This window comes from Otolemur garnettii, unplaced genomic scaffold (genome assembly GCF_000181295.1).
Source record: "Otolemur garnettii isolate 467f Iridium unplaced genomic scaffold, OtoGar3 scaffold00045, whole genome shotgun sequence".
NCBI lineage: Eukaryota > Metazoa > Chordata > Mammalia > Primates > Galagidae > Otolemur > Otolemur garnettii.
This window is the reverse complement of record NW_003852440.1, coordinates 8,113,845-8,135,999: the sequence shown is the minus strand read 5'-3', so window position 1 is coordinate 8,135,999 and position 22,155 is coordinate 8,113,845. Positions and strand designations below refer to the sequence as shown.

General features: G+C 38.8%; 1 protein-coding gene across 1 annotated transcript in view; it reads right to left on the bottom strand.

The window, feature by feature from the left end:
- NUP133 (nucleoporin 133) overlaps window positions 1-22,155 on the bottom strand; it is a 74,623-nt gene that overhangs the window by 23,763 nt on the left and 28,705 nt on the right. Inside the window, exons 14-21 of the mRNA XM_003790985.3 lie at window positions 21,283-21,377; window positions 17,899-18,123; window positions 14,921-15,043; window positions 14,365-14,464; window positions 13,584-13,835; window positions 12,702-12,835; window positions 10,227-10,385; window positions 7,631-7,766 (exon numbers count right to left, since the gene is read on the bottom strand). Coding sequence (XP_003791033.1) covers window positions 7,631-7,766; window positions 10,227-10,385; window positions 12,702-12,835; window positions 13,584-13,835; window positions 14,365-14,464; window positions 14,921-15,043; window positions 17,899-18,123; window positions 21,283-21,377 — 1,224 coding nt within the window. The remainder of the gene's footprint in view (window positions 1-7,630; window positions 7,767-10,226; window positions 10,386-12,701; window positions 12,836-13,583; window positions 13,836-14,364; window positions 14,465-14,920; window positions 15,044-17,898; window positions 18,124-21,282; window positions 21,378-22,155) is intronic.

The window sequence follows — 22,155 nt, the reverse complement described above, 5'->3', positions numbered from 1 at the left end:
GGCTCTGTCTCAAAAAAAAAAAAAAAATTGACTCTCACTGGTTAAAGGACTTAAACTTAAGACATGAAATTATAAAAATTCTTGGAAAGAGTACAGGCGAAACACTTGAAAAAACTGGGTTGTGAGAATATTTTATGAGGAGGACCCCCCGGACAATTGAAGCAATATCAAAAATACATTACTGGATCTGATCAAATTAAAAAGTTTCTGCACTGTCAAGAACACACTAAGTAAAGCAAACAGACAGCCCTCAGAATGGGAAAGGATTTTTGCAAGTTATATTTCCAACAAAGGTCTAATAAACAGAATCCACAGAGAACTCAAACTAATCAATAAGCAAAGAATAAATAACCCCATTTCTATGTGGGCAAGAGATATGAACATAAGCTTCTCTGAAGAAGACAGGTACATGGTCTACAGACACATGAAAAAATGCTCATCATCTTTAATCATAAGAGAAATGCAAATCAAAACCGCTTTGAGATATCATCTAACTCCAGTAAGAGTAGCCCACATCACAAAATCCCAAAACTGCATATGTTGGTGTGGATGTAGAGAAAAGGGAACACTTCTGCACTGCTGGTGGGAATGCAAGCTAGTACGTTCCTTTTGGAAGGAAGTTTGGAGAACCTTCAGGGATCTAAATGTAGACTTGCCAATTGATCCTGCAATTCCTCTTCTAGGTATATATCCAAAGGACCAAAAATCATTTGGCAACAAAGATATTTCCATCAGATTGTTCACTGCAGCTCAATTCATAATTGCCAAGTCATGGAAGAAGGCTAAGTGCCTATCAACCCATGAATGGATTAATAAATTATGGTATATGTATACCATGGAATACTACGCAGCATTAAAAAAAAGGAGACTTTACCTCTTTTATGTTTACATGGATGGAGCTGGAAAATATTCTTCTTAGTAAAGTATGTCAGGAATGGAAAAAAAAATCCAATGTGCTCAGTACTATTATGAAATCAATTTATAATCACTCACACTTTCATATAAAAGATGAATCACAACTCCACCTTGGCCTCCAGAGTGCTAGAGTTATACACATGAACTATTCCATCTGGCCTTTAATTATTTTTTTGCAAAGGGAAATGATTAAAAAGCTACTGTGAGTAATCACAAGAAAAATAAAACCTGAAAAAATGCACATCAAATCTACTAACAAGGGTGGTGCTTGTGGCTCAAGGAGTAGAGCGCTGGCCCCATATATCAGAGGTGGTGGGTTCAAACCCGCCCTGGCCAAAAACTGCAACAACAACAATAAAAAGAAAGATTAAAAAAAAAAATCTACTAACAAACAAGGATTACGTACACTGGATGAGGTGACAGGGACTTCTGCCTGCCATCAACTCTCAGGATGCAATCTGTGTTCTGGCTCTGTATAGGAGCATGTGGTAGGTTGTAGGAAAAAGGGTGGAAGTTGCTATACAGCTTCATAAACACAGTAGTCACAGCAATACTAGGTGATCAAAGAAAATACTTTTATTCAAATACTAGCAGCATTCCTCGTAACACCAATTTTGGAAAATTAGAGGGAAAATGCCATGCATTTCCATATGTAGAAAAACAGTTAACAATAGTCATCTCTGGGGAGGTGGAATTACAGACAACTTGCTTTTTTATTGTGGGTTTTTTCCCTATAATTTATACATTTTCCATAAGGCATTAATGTAACCAGAAAAATTATTTTTAAAAAGACTAGTCCCAGGCTCAGTGCCTGTAGCTCAAGCGGCTAAGGCACCAGCCACATACACCTAAGGTGGCAGGTTCGAATCCAGCCCGGGCCCGCCAAAACAACAATGATGGCTGCAACCAAAAAATAGCCAGGCATTGTGGCGGGCACCTGTGGTATCAGCTACTTGGGAGGCTGAGGCAGGAGACTCACTTGAGCCCAGGAGTTGGAGTTTGCTGTGAGCTGTGATGCCACAGCACTCTACCCAGGGTGACAGCTTGAGGCTCTGTCTCAAAAAATAAAATAATAAATAAAATAAAAAGACTAGTCCCTATCATTAGATACACTGTGATAACAGTCTGCAGGAAATTACTGAAACCTTAAAATATTCTCATTGTGCTAAGAAAATAATAGCTAAGAAGTGATCAAATGTGTCTATAGAATAGGACAGAAAATTTAGAGATGAACTGTGCCACATATCGTCATTAGATCTTCAATAAGCCTAACAAAACATGCACTGGGGAAAAGAATCCTCATTTAACAAACGGTGCTGGGAGAACTGGTTAGCCACATGTAGAAGACTACAACTGGATCCACACCTCTTACAAATGACAAAAATTGATGCTCGCTGGATAAAAGATTTAAATTCAAGACACAAAACAATAAAAATTCTAGAAGAAAGTGCGGGGAAAACACTTGAGGATACTGGCCTGGGAAAAAACTTTATAAGGAAAACAGCCCCCCCAGAACTTTGCAGCAACACTAAAAATAAATAACTGGAATAACCTTGCATAGCTAAGGGTACCACAAATAAAGCAAACAGACAGCCTTCAGAATAGAAGATTTTTGCATGTTATGAGTCTGAGAAAAGACTGATAACTAGAATCTACAGAGAACTCAAACAATAAGAAAAGCATAAACAACTCCCTCTATAAGTGAGCAAGAGATTTGAACAGAAACTTCTCTGAGGATGACAGACAAATGGCCAACAAACACATGAAAAAATGCTCATCATCTTTACTCATCAGAGAAATGCAAATCCTATATGTAGAATATAAATGTCTTAACACAATAACTATGAAAATGCCATGAAGGCTATGTTAACTAGTTTGATGAAAATATTTGAAATTGTACATAAAACCAGCACATTGTACCCCATGACTACATTAATGTACACAGCTATAATTTAATTTAAAAAAAAAAAAAACCCACTCTACAATATCACCTAATCCCAGCAAGATCAGCCCACATTGCAAAGTCACAAAATACCAGATGTAAAGAAAAGGGAACACTTTTACACTGCTGGTGGAATTGCAAACTAATACAGCCTTTTGGAGAGAAGTATGAAGAATCCTCAAAAATCTTCCATTTGATCCTGCAATCCCATTACTAGGTATCTACCCAGAAAAGCAAAAATCATTTTACCACAAAGACATTTTCACTAGAATGTTTACTGCAGCTCAATTCATAATTGCTAAGTCGTGGAAGGAACCTAAGTGCCCATCAACCCATGAATGCATCAACAAACTGTGGTATATGTATACCATGGAGTTATTCAGCCATTAAAAATGATGGAGACTGGCTCCAGGAGTAGGGCGCTGGCCCCATACGCCAGAGCCAGAGGTGGTGGTTTCAAACCCAGCCCTGGCCAAAAAAAGAAAAAAAGGAGACAGCTGCCCGGGTAGCTAAGTGTGTAGGGCACCAGCCACATATACCTAGGCTGGCAGGTTTGAATCCGGCCCAGGCTAGCTAAACGACTGCAACAAAAAAATAGCCAGGCATTGTGACGGGTGCCTGTAGCCCCAGCTACTTGGGAGGCTGAGGCCAGAGAATTGCTTAAGCCCAAGAGTTGGAGGTTGCTGTGAACTGTGACACCATGCACTCTATCGAGGGCAACATATTAAGACTCTGTCTCAAAAAAAAAAAAAAAAAGATAGAGACTTTATAGCTTTTTAGATCGGTGGTTCTCAACCTTCCTAATGCCACAATGTACTTTCACTGTTAAAAAGGGGTCACGACCCACAAGTTGAGAACCACTGACCTAGATGGAATTGAAATATATTCTTCTTAGTAAAGTATCACAAGAATGGAAAAATAAATATCCAATGTACTCAGTTCTGATAATAAGCCAATACATAAACAATTACATGCTCATAAGAACAAAGAAACACGAATATAGTTTAGTAAGAAGGTAAAGTGAGGCAGGAGGACATATGGCAGGAGAAGGGAGGGCATGAGGTGGGATCTCACCTAATGTGCACATTCTGAGGGTGCATAACACGCCCGTGGGTGAGGGGCCCTTTTACAAATGGAACTTTGTAAAAGGAAGTGAGAACAATGTAACCTAAAAATTTATACCCTCATATTAATTTGAAATAAAAAATAAATTAAGGCACAGCGCCTGTGACTCAAGTGGCTAAGGCGCCAGCCACATACACCTAAGGTGGTGGGTTCAAATCCAGCCTAGGCCGCCAAACAACAATGATGGCTGCAACCAAAAAAAATGAACAAATAAATAAATTAAAAGAAAAAAAGAAGTGATCCAATGTGACCAGAGTTCTAACGTCTGGGAGGAAGAAACAAGAAATAACAAAGTTGGCCCGGCACCCGTAGCTTAGCAGTTAGGGAGCTGGCCACATGCACTGGGGCTAGTGGGTTCAAACCCGGCCCAAGCCTGCCAAACAAATAAAGAAACAAACAAACAAACAAAAACAGCCAGGCATCATGGCAGGTGCCTGTAGTCCCAGCTACGAGGGAGGCTAAGGCAAAAGAATTGCTTGAGCCCAAGAATTTGAGGTGGTTGTGAGCTGTCTCACCATGGCACTCTACTGAGGACAACATAGTGAGACTACTCAAAAAATAAATAAATAAATAACAAAGTCCAATGTTAAACTATTCTGATGAACATGCTCTATTTGTGGTGGCAAACTAAGGCATAGCTTCCCCTCTCAGACTATCAGCCTGCCCTGCAGAATGAATATAAACACATTTTCTTCAGAGCAACAGGCACACTACTAGTGCAAAAAATAAAAAAGATTGAAGAAGATTCTCATGAATAGTAAAAAAAATTAATAACCAAAGTAATGCACACTTATCCTATGCAGACCCTTTTTCTCCAGCAACACCTGTCCTCAGTCCTACAAGTACCTGTGTGATAGATGGAAGAGACCAGGGTTCAGAAAGGCAAATTAACTACCCAGTGCCACTATTAAGTTCTAGAGGAAATATCTGAATTCCAGATTCTTTCCATTACATCCACACCCTCAAAGGAAAAAAAAAGTGACAGCAATGTAATTTGAACCCAGACCCCAGAGGCTGGATTCTCTGTGGCTAAGTCATACAACCAAATATCCCTATCTGCATATACTTCACATCAACCACATAGCTGAGATTCCTCCTTCCCCTGCTGATTTTTATTTTGAAAAATTCTAAACCTACAGAAAATTTTAAAGAACATGCACTATATACCCTCCATTTAGAGTCACTGGCTGTTAACATTTTCACCTGTTTGCTTTCTCTCGTTCTTCTTTTTGCTAATCATATGAAAACTAAAGAGTTGATGATATTTCATTCCTAAATACTCCTCCTAGAAGGACATCTGCCCACAGTATCTATCATTAACATCAATACAGTACTATCACCTAGTATCATGTTCAAATGTCCCCAGTTGTCCTCTAAATATGCATTATAGTTGTTTCGATTATTTGGGGGATGATCCAGGATTGAGAGAAGCTCAAATGCATTTTACTATGTGTCATGGCTCTTAGGTTCCTTTAATCTAAAACAGCTTCCTGCCTTTTTGTTTTTCGTATTATTAAAAGTTTGAAGAGTCCAGGCCAATTGTATATAAAATGTCCCACCATCAGGATATATCTCATTGTTCCTCTGTGATTAGATTCACCTAAACATTTCTGGCGAGAATATTACACAAGTGATGGTATTTACTCCCATGTCCGTCCCTTCAGGAAGTGCAGTGTGGGTCTGTCTTTCTGTTGGTGATGGTACCTATTAGATCTGTGGGCTGATACTCTGAAAACATTTCCCTAACCCCTAAATTCAATGGTGTCAGCATCCTTCGATGACTTCTATCATTCTTTCTGCATTTCTTACTTTGCATTCTTTAAAGAAATATTTCACTGACCCCGCCCCTTTTGGACATCACTGTGCATTCCTAAATTTTTCTTTCATAAAATCTAACATATAATTCTTTACTATCAGTCCTTTTGATGTTGAGATTATCACCAAACTTGGCCAGTGGAAGCTGTTCAAAGTTCTTGGTTCTTTTGACATCTCCACAGTAACCTTGTTTTCTGGCCCTAAAAAGGCACTCCAAAATAACTTCCTTCAATGTGTCCTCATTTCCTTTTATTGGAAAATGGTAGTTAGAAACCAAGATATGGAACTAGGTTTACTCATGCTACCAGGGTACCATAAGATGTAAATATTTTTAATTGACACATAGTAACTGTACATTCATCTGGTACAGTGTGATGTTTCAATCCATGTTTACATTGTGTAATACTCCCAATCAAGGTAATTCATCACCTCAAACAAGAAAAAGTTTTTTTAAAAATCAGATTCTGGGCTCGGCGCCTGTGGCTCAAGTGGCTAAAGGCGTCAGCCACATACACCTAAGGTGGTGGGTTCGAATTCAGCCCAGGTCCACCAAACAACAATGACGGCTGCAACCAAAAATTAGGCAGGTGTTGTGGCGGGCGCCTGTGGTCCCAGCTACTTGGGAGGCAGAGGCAAGAGACTCGCTTGAGCCCAGAAGTTGGAGGTTGCTGTGTACCGTATGCCACGGTACTCTACCCAGGGGAATAGCTTGAGGCTCTGACTCAAAAAAAAAAAAAAAAAAAAAATCAGATTCTGATATCTCTAATTCAAAAATTATAATTCAGGGTTCTTCTTATCTTCCTTCCATATTTGTATGTCCCTTCTCCTTGATTCTCAAGAATAATACAGTTGTCAACTCGGTGCCTGCCACATACACGGGAGCTGGCAGGTTCAAATCCAGCCACAGCCTGCCAAATAACAATGACAATTGCAACAAAAAAATAGCCAGTCGTTGTGGTGGCCATCTATAGTCCCAGCTACTTGGGAGGCTGAGGCAAGAGAATTGCTTAAGCCCAAGAGTTTGAGGTTGCTGTGAGCTTTGACACCATGGCATTCTACCCAAGGCAACAGCTTGAGACTCTTGTCTCCAAAAAAAAATATAGAGAGAGAGAGTTGTCCCGCAGTACACACAGATTTCAGGACCCCCAAGGATACCCAAATGCTCGAGTCCTTTATATAAAATAGGGTAGAGTTCACAAATAACCCCCCACACACACACCCCTATATGCTTTCAATCATCTCTACTTTACTTATAATAACCTAACATGTAAATAGTTGTTGTACTGAATTTTAAAATTGTTTATTTTTTTATTGTTGTGGGTTTTTTTTTTTTCAAATAGTTCAATCTGTGATGGTAGAACCTATAGATTCAGAACCCATAGATATAAGGATAGGGAAGCTGACTGTACTAAATTTAATCATTTTCTCTATCTATAATCTACACATAATAATTTCAGAATTACTGCACCAATACCACTACCCCTAAACCCTGTCTGAAGGTCAATGTTTCATGTCCTTTTTTCCTTAGAATATGTATCACTAAGGGTTCTCAGAGATCTCAGTTCAAAATTATTTGAATTTATCTTTAGGAATTCTGTTTATAAATAATTTTTCTCTCAAAAAAAGCCACCCCAATTCCAAGTATATAATTAGCTACAAATGAACATTCATTTGTCTGTTCAGTTGTTGTAACTAAATAAATATTGATAAAAACAGTCCTGTTAAAGTAGAGAAAGATACTATTTCTACTAGATCCTGTTAACTGACAAGAACACATAAGAATTGCTAGCATGATCATTCTGTTTATCTTCTTAATCAAATTTGTTCTATTACCTTCAATTTTTTCTTGTAGTACATCCTCTGAAAAGTCTGATGCTAATGCAGCCAATTTACTCAAGCCAAGAAGGGTTTTTTTCTTTGCAAAGTAACGAGTTTCCATGTTTGCCAATCCTAGAAGTGTTGCATGTGCCTATAACAAACAAAATATGAAAATCTAAGATCCTGGGCATCAATTCAAGTTGAAATAAAAGTTAAATATGTCCCAAACTTGTCGTTTCCCCCCTAAGTCATTCCCAATGAAAGACAAATTGATAATTAGTAAACCTAAAAACTAATCTCTGCCATACAGTGAAAGTAATTACATATTAAAAATCAACTACTCATGCTAATTACTGGGAAGAGACACAGGCATAACACTTGCTCCAGCACAGTTACACGTTCACTTGAACATCCTACCAAAAACAAACTTTATTTGTATTAGGAGAACATACTTATCACTAAAAAAATTGATTATATATACATGTCAGCAAAACCTTTTTGATTTTAATATAATAAAACTGAAATCACAATGGACAACATTTTTTTTTATATTAGATGTAATGGCAAACCACCATAAATCAAGAAGAATGCTTTAAGTAAATTATGTGAGTGAATGGGAGGTGTATATTTTATAGTACTTTTAAAAAAATTCCAAATTTTTGGCTGGGCCCAGTGGATGACACCTGTAATCCCCGCACTCTAGGAGGCCAAGGTGGGAGGATCTCTAACTCAGGAGTTTGAGACCAGCCTGAGTAAGGGAGTGACTCTGGCTCTATTAAAAATAGGAAAATTAGGGCAGCACCTGTGTTCAGTGAGCAGGGCGCTGGCCTCATATACCGAGGGTGGTGGGTTCAAACCCAGCCCCAGCCAAACTCCAACAAAAAATAGCCAGGCGTTGCGGCAGATGCCTGTGGTCCCAGCTACTTGGGAGGCTGAGGCAAGAGAATCACCTAAGCCCAGGAGTTGGAGGTTGCTGTGAACTGTAACGCCATGGCACTCTACCAAAGGCGACAAAGTGAGACTCTGTCTCAAAAGAAAAATTCAGGTGTGGTGGGCTCCTGTAGTCCCAGCTACTTAAGAGGGTAAGGCAGGAGGATCACCTCTGCCCACTAGTTTGAGGCTGCTGTAACCTATGCTGATGCCATGGCACTTTACCCTAAGCAACAGAGTAGAACCTGTTTCCAAAAAAATTTTAAATAAATTCCTATAAGAATCATGTTTTTTTTTAATTTCAAATTTTTACTGTAAATTAACAAAGTATAATTATATACATTTATGGGTACAAAACGATGTTATAATGTACATGATGTATAATAACTAGATCAAGCCAATTAATACACTCATCACCTCAATATTTATTTTTTATAGTAGAAAGATCTGACATTTACTCTTAGCTACTCTAAAATATACAATTCACTACTAACTTTATCATGTTGTGCAATGTATCTCAAAAAATTCCTAACTGAAGCTGTGTACCCTTTGAGCAACATCTCCTCACTCCCCTCACCTTCCATCTTCTAATAACAACCATTCTGTTCTCTGCTTCTACAATTCTTTTTTTTTTTTTTTTTGAGACAGAGCCTCAAGCAGTCATCCTCCATAGAGTGCTGTGGCGTCACAGCTCACAGCAACCTCCAACTCTTGGGCTTAAGTGATTCTCTTGCCTCAGCCTCCCAAGTAGCTGGGACTGCAGGCACCCACTACAATGCCCGGCTATTTTTTGGTTGTAGTTGTCATTGTTGTTTGGCAGGCCCCGACTGGATTTGAACCCACCAGCTCTGGTGTATGTGGCTGGTACCTTAGCCGACTGAGCTGCAGGCACAGAGCCTCTCTGCTTCTATAACTTTAAATCCTTTATATTTAACATGTGAGATGACATATGTGGTATTTGCCTTTCTGTGCACTTGTCTTATTTTCACTTAGCATAATATCTTCCAATTTCATCCACATCATTGCAAATGACAGAATTTCCTTCTTTTTAAAAACTATTATTCCACTGTTTATTACATATGCCACATTTTTTTTATCTATTCACAATGATGGACACACAGGTTGATTCTACAACTTGCTTATTTTGCACAGTGCTGCAATGAACATGGGAGTAAGATATCTCTTTGACATACTGATTGCAAGTCCTTTGGATACATACCCAAAAGTGAGACTGCTGGATAGTAGTAATTCAGTAAAAATAACAATTCTATTTTTAATTTTTTGAGATATATCCACACAGTTTTCCACATGGTTAGACTAACTCTACATTCCCACTGACCACACACCAGAGCTCCCTTTTCTCCGTATCTTCTCCCACACTTGTTATCTTTCTGACGGCAGCCATTCTAAGAGGCATATGGTTTTAATTTGCATTTCCCCAATACTGAGCGTTGGGTTCACATATCGGTTGGTCATTTATATGTATGACTACAGATCTTTTGCCCATTTTTTAATCAGGTTATTTGTCTTCTTACTATTGAGCTGATTTCCTTATATATTTTGTATAGCAACTCCTTATTCGGTATATGGCTATCAGTAGTACTTTAATTACTAAAAATTATACTAACTAAAACTACCTAAATAAAATGCATTTATTTGCTCCATATAATTGAATCCTTACCTTTTCTAACTCTTGGCTATTAATTTCGTGTAACCAACTGAGATGTTCGTGAGCTTGCAGAAAGTTTGCCAACTGTCCATGTTGAGAAATGGGCTGAGATAGTAACTTGCCTCGCTTTCCCTTCTCCAGATACCACCGGAAGAGAAACTCTGAAAAATTCTACAAGTGATAGAGCCAACAATCTATTAATATTTAATAATATAATTTAAAAAATACATTTCTGATAATATAAATTTCTATAAAACAAAAATCTTGTTTTAAATAATAATTTCTTATATTGTAGGATAACCTAATTTGACAAATAAGTAAATTTGGAATCAGAAAGTATATCTTGCTCATGATTTCAACGAAGTTCACTGCAGAACCTAGATGTTTGTCAGCCATGTGTAGCTGTTTAAACTTGAATTTTAAAAACTAAATTAAAATTAAAAATTCAGTTCCTCAGGTACACTAGCACATTTCATGTGCTCAACAGCAACATGTGGCCAGTCATGTGGACCCATTTTGGACAGCATATATAAACAAACCTCTATAATCACAGAAAGGCTACTGGACAACACAAAGACTGTAACCTTTCAAAGTGAGAGGCTCGGGGTAGAATTCTGTTGTCAGCTGGCCACGGGGCTGCCATGATACATCAGAATCCCGAGAGGCCCAAACTCTCTGCCAGTTTTTAGGAAGACCAACATGTCCTATGGTCTCAGTGTTTAAGAGGTTCTTCCACTAAAGTAGAGATCCTGCTATGAAAATAAGTTTCTCCCCCAAAGACTTTTGAAACCAGAAGTAAAACAAATGGAGTGAAAGCTTAGACCAAGCCCCTGCCCACTTATATTCCTGATGGATTGCGTGCTCTGCCTCTCACCTAAATTGCTTAAAAGAGAGGAAAACCCTCCCTGAGGAAAAATAATGATTACCATCTTTATAGTTCTTCTATCTGTCATATCTAAAATACAATAATAAAATTACCAGATATAAGCAGCAGAAAAATATGGCTTAACCATCATAAAACCAAGCAACAGAAACAGACCTAAAAATGATCAGATTTAGCAGAAACAGACTTTAAAATAATTACTAAACATGTTAAGAAGAAGGGAGGGCTAATGAGGGAGGGGGAGTTGGGGTGCTCTCACTGAATGGGCATGGGGTGGGGGTGCCTGGCACACTTTTGTGTATGGGACATAACCACAAGGGGGACTCTACCTAACAAATCCAAGTATTTTGACCTGCTTGTTTGTACCCCCACATTAACCTGAAATTAAATAAATGAATGAATAAATAAATAAATAAATAAGCCCATATGTTCAGGTCAAAAAAGAATATGTTAAAAGAAAAAGCAAAAACGGGTGGAAAATGTCAATAGAGAACTAGAATCCATTAAAAGAATTAAAAAATGACTGGTGCAATACTGCTTCAATACTTTAGCACTACTGTAAAATATTAGATGAGCCAAGTCCATTGATGGGTATTGATCAAAAAAATAAGTCACACCCAGTCGTCGAAATACTATAACACCATTAAAAATGCTAATATAGGCCAGGCACAGTGGCTCCTGTAATCTAAGCACTCTGGGAGGCCGAGGCAGATGGAGTGCCTGAGTAGGAGTTTAAAACCAGCCTGAGCAAGAGCGAGACCTCATCTCAAAGAATAGCTGCCTGTTATGGTGGGCGCTTATAGTCCCAGCTACTCGGGAGGCAGAGGCAAAAGGATCGCTCAAGCCCAAGAGTTTGAGGTTGCTGTGAGCTATGATGTTCATGCACTCTACACAGGGCAACTCTGTCTCAAAAAAAAAAAAAAAATGCTGCTATAGAATATTTCACAATATTGACAATGTTCACTTATAATATTAATACACAGAATAGAAAGAGTAGAATATAAATGAAATGTTTAAAAGGGTTCTCTGAATGGTAGAATTATGAGTGATTTTTATCTTTTTTATTTAAGAGTTTTTTGAATTTTATATCATTATTATGTAAGAAAAAAATTTTACATAGTAAAGATTTTACATAGTAATCAACTGACTAAATATACTGGCCTTAAGGAACAACTTAAATTCATCTATACAGTGTTGTAACAGGGACTTCTTTTTAAAATAGGAAGCATGATGTCAAACCCAAAGAAAACAGAAATATGAGACTCACTGAAAGTAGTATACTCTACTCTCTAGTACTTTTTAAAAACTTTACCAATATTCATCTACTTAAGTACCTTAATATAACTTTAAATTTTTAAAAATTTTATCAATATTCATCTACTTAAGTACTTTTAATATAACTAAAAATAAAAGAACAGAAACGAAGATTTAACATTTTCCAAAGGTCAAAGAATAAGTAGTATTTAAAGAATTTTCGGTCAAAATTCACAAAGAAAGATACCAAAGTTAACTATAAAAAGATCATGTCATATTCCAAAGGTATAGATTGGAAACACCAAAGCCATACTATAGGACCCACTGGCCACACACCCAACACCCATCACCTGATCAGCAAATTGAGTCATGTAGCGCTGGAGTCTGTTCTGGTTGTCGGTCTGCTCACACATTTGTACCAAGACATCGAAGTCACAGTATTTCTCTGCTAGAGAAGCGGCCAATGAATACTGGCCTAGGGTGACTGTGGAAATGAAAACAAGGGAAAAATCCTGTTAGCAAAACTCAAAATATGTAATAAAAATATTACTTGAAATTTTACCTTTATTCCTATTAAGAATTATTAAGAAAAGGAAGCCTACCTGGTTCCTGGCATTTACTCTCAATATCTACATCAACTCATTAAAGATATACATTCAGTCCTTTGTATCACAACTGTCTCCCCAAACACTATTTCTTTCCTTCCTGTACTAGGGAAATAAGCACCTCTAATCCCAGCCTGGAATGTATATGTGTCCCTGGCTGAAGAACCATGCTGTCTTCTCTGTACCCCTTGGCCAGTCCTCATCAGGACCTACTGCGCAGGGCAGGCCCTCATGTAGAGGTCTAAGGTGCTAACTAAGCTCTTTGCGGGCAGTATCCACATGCTGTTGATTTATTCACTTTAATCATCTTCAGCAATGTCTACAGGACATGTACCTGGTAAGTACTGGAAAACAATTGAATAAAAGAACACAGAAAGCAATACATACTATGCACTTGCTTTAAGCTCTTGGTTACAACTGGATTAAGGTCGCTACATTGAATACACTGCATTACCTATTTGACCCCTTCATCTGTTCTGCAAATTTCTTTTTTTTTGTTTTTTTTATTAAATCATAGCTGTGTACATTAATGCAGTCATGGGGTACAGTGTGCTGGTTCTTTATACAATCTGAATGTTCTGCAAGGATTTCAAGACCCACAGACCTGACCAAATATCGTGCACTTACGAAGAGGAGATAAGAGGTCTGTTCTTTTCTGTAGATATTCCTCCTCCAGACTGGTGTATCTTTCCTGATCAATGGATCTGTCCAGAGAGTTGAGCTGGGAAACATAACCATCCAGGAAGCAATCGATCAGTGCTACCAGCTGCTCTGTCACCATGTTTCGGAGATTGCTGTCTGCCTGTGGGTAAACTACCTTTAGGACAATCTCATGCTGGCGCACTATTACTGTTCGGATGCCAGCGGGACCACTTGTTGCTGTGAAATCACACAAAATAACATGCTTAAATAAGGGGTCTATAATGGGTAAGGGGAAAAAAATTACCTAAAGCTTATGTCATTTCACCACTGCTGGGAAAATAAATCAAACAGGTTCAGGTAATACACTATACTCAAACCCCATCTTCTCTAAGGAGGTCTCCTCAGCAAATCCATGTAAACATGATTCTTCTTCCTTTGTCGCTACTCTACTTACTGTCTTGTATTCAGTCAACATAAACTATAGTACATACCTCTGAGGCCAGGACCTGCTTCTATGCTTAACTATTTGTACTAAATCCTAGTAAACGCATAGTAAGTGCCAGTTAAACAATAAATTATAGGGAGTTCCATAAGTAAGTCCAAAGGAATAAAGTGATTATGGTAAGAACTGTTCACTTTGGAGATGACACATAAGTTATTCTTTTCTTTTAAGTACATGCCTACACTGAAAGAGTAACACTGTTTCCAAAACTGATGGGTTAGTCAAAATATATTTGAAACAACCATTAATAAATCAGTACATTACCTGTCCAGGGAACATACTCAGGTTCTTTTTCTGGTGGCTCTTCTCTTTTATACAAGGAGTTTCTATTCTGGCGATAATGATTAGCAGCCTGCAGCATGTCCTAGAAAACATGAAATGTGAGGGACTGCAATATTTCTCAAGGCAAGCTGAAATAGCAAAGTCTATTAACAGGAAAAAATATCCAGCACAGGTCTGTAGGATTACTTTTTGGTTCTTTCTGCTTTGAAATTTATTTTACTCTACAACTTAACTTTAATTTTGGAAAGCCATAGTAATCAAAGGAGAAGAACCATTACTGTAAAGTCCACTAGTGAAAGTCAAGTGAATATTTAAGTCAGTACTGTAAGTAGCAAGGTTTTTAGTAACTAAAAAAAGAAACAAAACAAATATTTAGTTACATTAACATTAATACATTTGCAATGACATAAACATCCCCCACAAAGTTTATTCTACCTAACAGCCTGATAAATTACTGGCAATACAGAGTAGGAATACAGAAACCACTTTCTTAAATATACATGCTCTGGGCTTGGTTTGCTGTACCATGTTTTTGTACCTTGAGAATATTGTTCACACTGATTACCACTTCAGCCCACTCAATGGAATCCAGGGACGTGTCCTTCAAGACCTGCTCCTCATGCTCCAGTAAACACTCGCAGATTGTGTCTACTTGGGACACCTGAGAAGGCACACAGAAGTCAACCACTTACAGTCAGAATCGTGAAGGGAGGTAACAACTACAACTACTGAATGGGTTTTACTCATTAGGTCATGTACTCAGATAATTAGACAGAATAAATTTTATTGATAATTGATAAAAATAAATTTAAAATCCAGGAAAAGTCAGAGTTAGAATCTCCTAACCTTCAACGGTTAGAATGCCTAAATAACTAAGTCTTATAAATAGGAAAGTTCTAGATTGTTACCAAGTAGATTTTTTCTTAAACAAGCAACTGCAGTGTTTATAGCTATCAGTGCTCAGTGTAACTTTTAACTAGAACTAGGTTACAAATGTCTCTTTATAATGAAAGACCCTGAGTAACAAATTAATGAATTAAAATAGCAACCCAATCAAATGAACTTGATAATTTCTATTATGAGCAATTCCTCTTCTTTAGACATAATGTAATTAACACACAGAGATAAGTACAACAATGTTCTTAGGCACTGAAATTCCTGTTTCCATTTTTAGTCTAAAGTTAAGCTTTCCCCCTTTATTACAGTTTGCATAGCACTGGACACTCAGTGATAAGAAGAAAGAAAAATCAGACTTGCTGCCCTTAAGGAGCTCACAAACTAGCAAAAGCAGTGAGACACGGAGGCATGTGAAACATGGCCCCAAAAGAATTAGTCTCTTGCAAATCTTATTTGTATTTCTGATGTTAGCCAAAGAAATCCTGATTGCCCAAGCAAGAAACCTCAGCATACTTAATTTGTAAGATGAAGTGTAAAATTCTGCTAACATGAAAAACACAATGAAAGCATATGTGATACAAAAGGCAAAAAATGATATAAAAGCAATTAAAATGCCAAAAGGCTTGATAAATACCCTTCTGTGTATTTATTCCGTAGTTTCAAATACAGCTCCATATGCTATGCCAACAATTTGTTCCATAAGCAGTTAGTTCTGCTCTTCTAGAGCCCTGGGAGGTCCCCCGGCCCTCTCAGCCTCGATACAGAGGCAAGGCACAGAAAGCACCACAAGCACACTTCTACATGACTTGACTTTACATCAGGGCTGCCAAATCAAAAATATCTCCCTACAGAGATAGACATTAATTAACCAGCTCTCTTACAATGCTAATACACTTTAGGAAGGTAATTTGCCACCCACAAGTGAAAAGACAGGTGACGAGAAAGAAAAACAATGAATCTGTTCACTGTATTCACGTATCCCCTCTTTCTAGCTCTCTTCATTATAGTTACCCCCTGTGGGAGGAGCTTTAGAACTACTCCCAAAGGAAGCTGAAAACCAGTAAACACCTCAAGAAATAGATAAACGGTGACAGGAACAGTTCTAAGTATTACCATTATCATACAGAACACACTTTCGAAGAGCCAATCAAATTTTTGTTTTGCTATATCATATTCCTGAAGTACTATCCCTGTACTATGTAAATAATACATAATACAGCATAATTTCCAGAACTTTTCATCTTACTCAGCTAACTGGACAGTGTATACACACTCAACCAACAAGTACGTTTTGCCCTTTGATGCAACCGCAGGAAGAGGACCAGGCTCCCCACTCAGTTATTTCAAGTAATCCGTCATTAGCAATTTTTTAAAATATGCCTTATCATGTAAAATAATGTATGAATAAAGACCAAGAATGACACAAAAATTATAATAATTTGGTTTGTTAGATCGTGAAACTTAAGGCCTTATGTTTTTCTTTCTTCCATTCAGATTTCTAGCACAGTTCTTAATTACAAATAAAACAAAGAACTTTACATTCCCTAAGAACTGACCCAAATGTGTAACAAAAAAAAGGAATTCAAACTAAATACATCTATGGAATCAACAGAAAACCTGAACTTAGGTTACAGTACATTAAACCTTAAGAAAAAACACACTACTGGCATAGTGCATTAGATGCCAGAAGGTACCTAGGCTACAGAAGGAAGGGAAATTTAATGCCTCAAACAGAATCACAAGTTCCTCAAATATAAAACAAATTCCACCAACCTGGAACTATTTCTAAAATCAGACAATGCCATGGAGAAGAGACTGTCTTATGTAAGAACTATGAACCCCAGAAGCATGCCCAAACCATGAGCTGAAAGGTGAACCCACAGCCAGGATCTACTGGCTACTGTCAGTTAAGACAACTGGCCCAAGTGACATCTTAAAGGAGTCTGCCCTGGTGCCTCACCAGGCTATGCAGGACTGTGTTACTGTTACTTTGATGCCTGGCCGCCACTAGCTGGCCAGCATCTTAGCTTTTTCTCCCTCTGAAGTTTACATCAGACTTTTCTTCTCTGAAAATACATATGATTTGAAAAAGGAGGTTTATCAGCAGGATCCAAGGAAGAAGCTGAGGAGAGATCAGTGAAGGGATGGTTTGCAAGATTAAAGGGTCCCAGAACAGATGATTCGACACATGGAGCCATTACCAATGGCAGACCTGAGGAAGTATGGGGGAGGGCAAGTTCTCAGAAACACAGAGAGCAGCCAGAAAGGAGCCGGGGTCTCTCATATGCAAGGAGGGAAGATGAGGGGGTAACTCTTCCAACAATGACCTTCCGGCATGCCTCATGTTCATCAAATTCGAGAGGAAGCCAGAGGCAGAGCGCATGCTGAGGGAGGCAGCCTCCTTGTGGCAGAGACACAGGAAAACATCCAGCACACAGCACCTTTTCTCAACTTTGCAAGCTCAACTTACAGGATAAGCAATAAATAAGCACTTCTAAGTGATTCTTTATCCAGAAAATAAGGAGTCCAGTTTAAAACTACAACAAGATCTCACTGTCTTCCCTGCTTGGGTGTGATCAGTAGATGAGTAAATAGTGCAGGTCTACAAAGCCACGTTACCTCTCTGAAAAAGACATCTGCAGGAGTCAAGTTGGAGGGGATGTCACACTCCCTTCTGTTCAAAGCAATCAATATTGCCGTGTTCACAAGGTCAGAAAGCCGGCAGTGGTGGTTCTTGAGAACAATGGCGGCTGACAACTTTTCGGCATGCTCACAGAGCAACAGGCGGGTTGCCATCGGCATTCCTCTGACTGGAAAAGTGCCCAAACGTTCAAATAAGCCAACCTTGAGAAAAGGCAAACACATTTCCTTAGAAAACGCTTATGGTTACGGCAACATGCAAAATACCACCATCCTATTTCCACCAGAAGCACAATGAGCACAGCCACTGGCCCCAGCTCTCCATCAAGTGCCTCCAGCTGCCTCTCATTCTAGCAGTTTCTGACACACAACATATTTCAGCTCAGACCTGTAAGAAAGTGCAGATGTTTCCAAGATCAAGGTTACTGCAGAGCTTCAGTCCACTCTGTTGTCTCCACCTATCATGTTTTCCAAACTATTGTTTCCCTTCCCTTTCCTCTCTCTATCGATTAACTCTCCTAAAACTCAGCCCTATGGGAACGAAAAACTAAGCAGCCTTCATCTTCAAAGACTGATTTCTAGAACCCCAAAGCTAGGGAGAGTGGAGGAGTCTAACTTTTGCGTCTACTTCTGATCTGGGGTATTACATAGTTCTAGGAGTTTTTCCAAGCTTTCTCATTTGATACAATCCTATAAGATCCTGAACTAGAAAGCAGCCAAAAGGCAAACACACATAATGAAAACTTGTTCTCATTTTTAAGCATAATTCATTAATAACTGGTTTAATTTTTATCACATTCATTTTCTATATGCTTTTCTGGCATTTACAAGCTAGGAGAAGTCTTTTTTTTTTGAGACAGAGCCTCAAGCTGTCCTCCTGGGTAGAGTGCTGTGGCATCACAGTTCACAGCAACCTCCAGCTCCTGGGCTCAAGCAAGTCTCCTGCCTCAGCCTCCCAAGTAGCTGGGACCACAGGTGCCCGCCACAACGCCCAGCTATTTTTTGGTTGCAGCCATCATTGTTGTTTGGCGGCCCGGGCTGGAATCGAACCCGCCACCTTTGGTGTATGTGGCTGGCGCCTTAGCCACATGAGCCACAGGCGCTGAGCCGAGACATCTTTTTTTTTAACTACAAAGGAATCATACTACATATACTGTTCTGTACCTTGATTTTATAGAATCTTTTTTTACTACACATTTAGATGGTCATTATATTTAATGAGTGTAGAATACTTCACCAAAGTATCTTAATTAGTATCTCAATTGAGTCAACCTGCTCACATGGCTATTTAAAGATAAGATAGTCTTTCTTGATTTGAATCCACTTGCTGATTCCCTCAAAAAATAATTTAAGTATAGTTTTTATGCAAGATCATCTCAACTGCCTGCTTTATACTACTTTGGTTTTGCAGCACTGATGGTGAAGCAATAGTTCTAGATTAAAGTCCCTCTGGTCACACAGGAGGATGACTGGATTAACCCTCTGCTACAGTTCCCTCATGCAGCATGAGGCACCAGAAACCTGAGGCAGAGGTCCTCTGAGAGCTGATGCAACTTCCCTTCCCTTCAAAATGAGGATAACTACAGTCTTCCTGATCCCCAATTAGGCTTGAGCAGAAGTAAAGCACCATATTCGGAAATACTTCCTCAGACAGAAGTATCTAGTTATACATTTTTCCCAATGATTAACATAAATTCTGATTAATAAAATAAGCTCCTAATATTAAAATGGAAAAATATAAGGCGTACCCAGAATGGGATTTTCAGAGCTAGACACTGCCTTGCAATGGACACTGCTACCAGTAGCTGTGAGACCTTGTTAAGGTCTCTGGAGCCACAAAAGGCCCCAATGCTCACGTTCTCAGCTGGCCTCTGACAGATCAGTGTGCATTCAGTGTGGCAGAGGGGCCACCAGTTCCTCCCAGCCCAGGATGCATAGCCTTTTACAACACGAGTGACTTTGCCACTCTTCCCTTTAAGAGAGAGAATCAATCCTTCAATCCCTTTCATCCAGGCTGCCTTGTGACTTGCTTTAACCAAGGTCACTTTAGTGTAAGTAACATTACTTGACATCTAAACTGAACCTTTAAGAAGACTACCGCTTCTACGTTTATCCCCTAGGAATGCTGCCCTGAGACCACAAGAAGCCAGCACAGCCCATAGGAGGATGACACCCATGTGGCCCTGACGACAGTTAGCACCAACTGCCAGAAAGGTAAGCTAGCTGAGGCTTGTGGAACTTTCAGCTCAACACACCTCAGATGCAGGGCAAGGAGGAATCCTAAGAGAAACCTGCCGAAGCGCTGCCTGGCTAACCCACAGAACTATTTTAAGCCACCACATTTTGGGCTGGTTTGCAATATAATAGTTAACTGATATACTTGGCTAATTAAAATTATATCAGGAAGAAATGCTGTGCTTCTTCCCCACCAATCTATAGCTCACTTAAAATACTAAAAAAAGACTCAATGAAGTTTTCTTGCCAAGATAATAATAGAATAGAAAGCAGCAGCCAAAAACTGCATTAAAGATGAAGCAAAATGTGGGATTAGGACCAATCAAGTCACTTCTGGAATCATCTAGAGCTGCACTGCCCAGTAAGATGACCACTCTCCACAGTGGTTATTTAAATTTGTTAATTACGATTAAATTTAAAACACTTTCACTTTTTGGCTGCACTAGTCACATTTCAGCTATTCAGTGGCTGCATGTGGCTAGTGCAGCCATCTGGACAACACAGAGAACACTCACACCATCCTAGAAAGTTCTACTGGGTAGCACTGACTGGAGTCTCCTTAACAGGCAAGCATTACTGAGTTTAAAAACAATCAAAACCAGGACAAAATTCATTCATCTGGAAATGTAATATGCCTGGCAGCTACCACCTACTGACAAGACAAAAATGGATGAATTTATGTAACTATTCTGTCGAGCAGCAAAAACACTTTTACAATTTAGGTTCAATGTATATGCGGACAGCTGCTTACAAAAAGGAAAAGAATACTTTAAATGAGGATTGATTCTAATGGTATTTCAAAATTAAAAATCTGCCATCATCTTAATATTACTCACTGTCTTTGGAATAATACCATATCAGCTCATGAAAATCTAAGTTTTCACATTAAGTACATGAGGAAATCTGAATGAAATCCTGTTTTTATACTTGGAATAATAAGCCTTCACACAGCCTTGAAACTGTCTACTTTTAAATCAGCACAGAAAATAAAAGACAATAGTTATGGTCCACCCAACCAACAAAACAGCTCAGAACAGAGAAGGGATTTCTCCCGTGCTAGAGAGCGCTAATGACAAGCAGAGCAGACATGTCCCAGACACCCCTGCGCCCAGCAACCTGGACTCTTACTTGGCGAATAAAATCCATAAGGAAAGAATGGGCTTTCATCTTGTCTTCTAGCTGGTGAAGGATAATCAGTGATGAATTGCTGAACCCAGGTGCTTCTGTTAAAACACAGTAACAACACTTAACCATGTAACATATGGATTCTACAATAGTTCCTTCTATTTAAATGAAAAATAAAATCCACATAAAAGGGAAAGTACTGACCTTTCAATAAAATTATTTATAACATCACCCAGGAGTTTAAAATATTTATTTATTTTTTATTTTTTTTTGACAGAGCCTCAAGCTATCCCCTTGGGTAGAGTGCCGTAGCTTCTCACAGCTCACAGCAACCTCCAACTCCTGGGCTCAAGAGAGTCTCCTGCCTCAGCCTTCCAAGTAGCTGGGATCACAGGCGCCCGCCACAATGCCTGGCTATTTTTTGGTTGCAGCCGTCATTGTTGTTTGGCGGGTCTGGGCTGGGGATTCGAACTCGCCACCTTAGGTGTATGTGGCTGGCGCCTTAGCCACTAGAGCCACAGGCGCCGAGCCAGGAGTTTAAAATATTTAAAAGAAAATTTGAGGCGTTTGATACGATTCACATTATATTTATTCAAAATGTGTACTATTAGTTTAGTCATCTGTATCATTTTAAGCTTGACAGTGAACAGTCAAAAGAAAAGATGTCTTCTTCCTGAATCTCCAATGCAGCTCAGGAGACTTGTTAAAGAAAGAAATACATTTGAAACAGTTCCCTGGCACTTGGGAACTCCAAGGGTGCCCTCAATACTAAAGTGGAAACAGGTGTGAGAGTGACCATGACCTGGGGCAGGTAGAACGTAACATGCCCACTGCTGCTTTTAGAGAAATGGATAATTTCTTTCTTTTTTTTTTTTT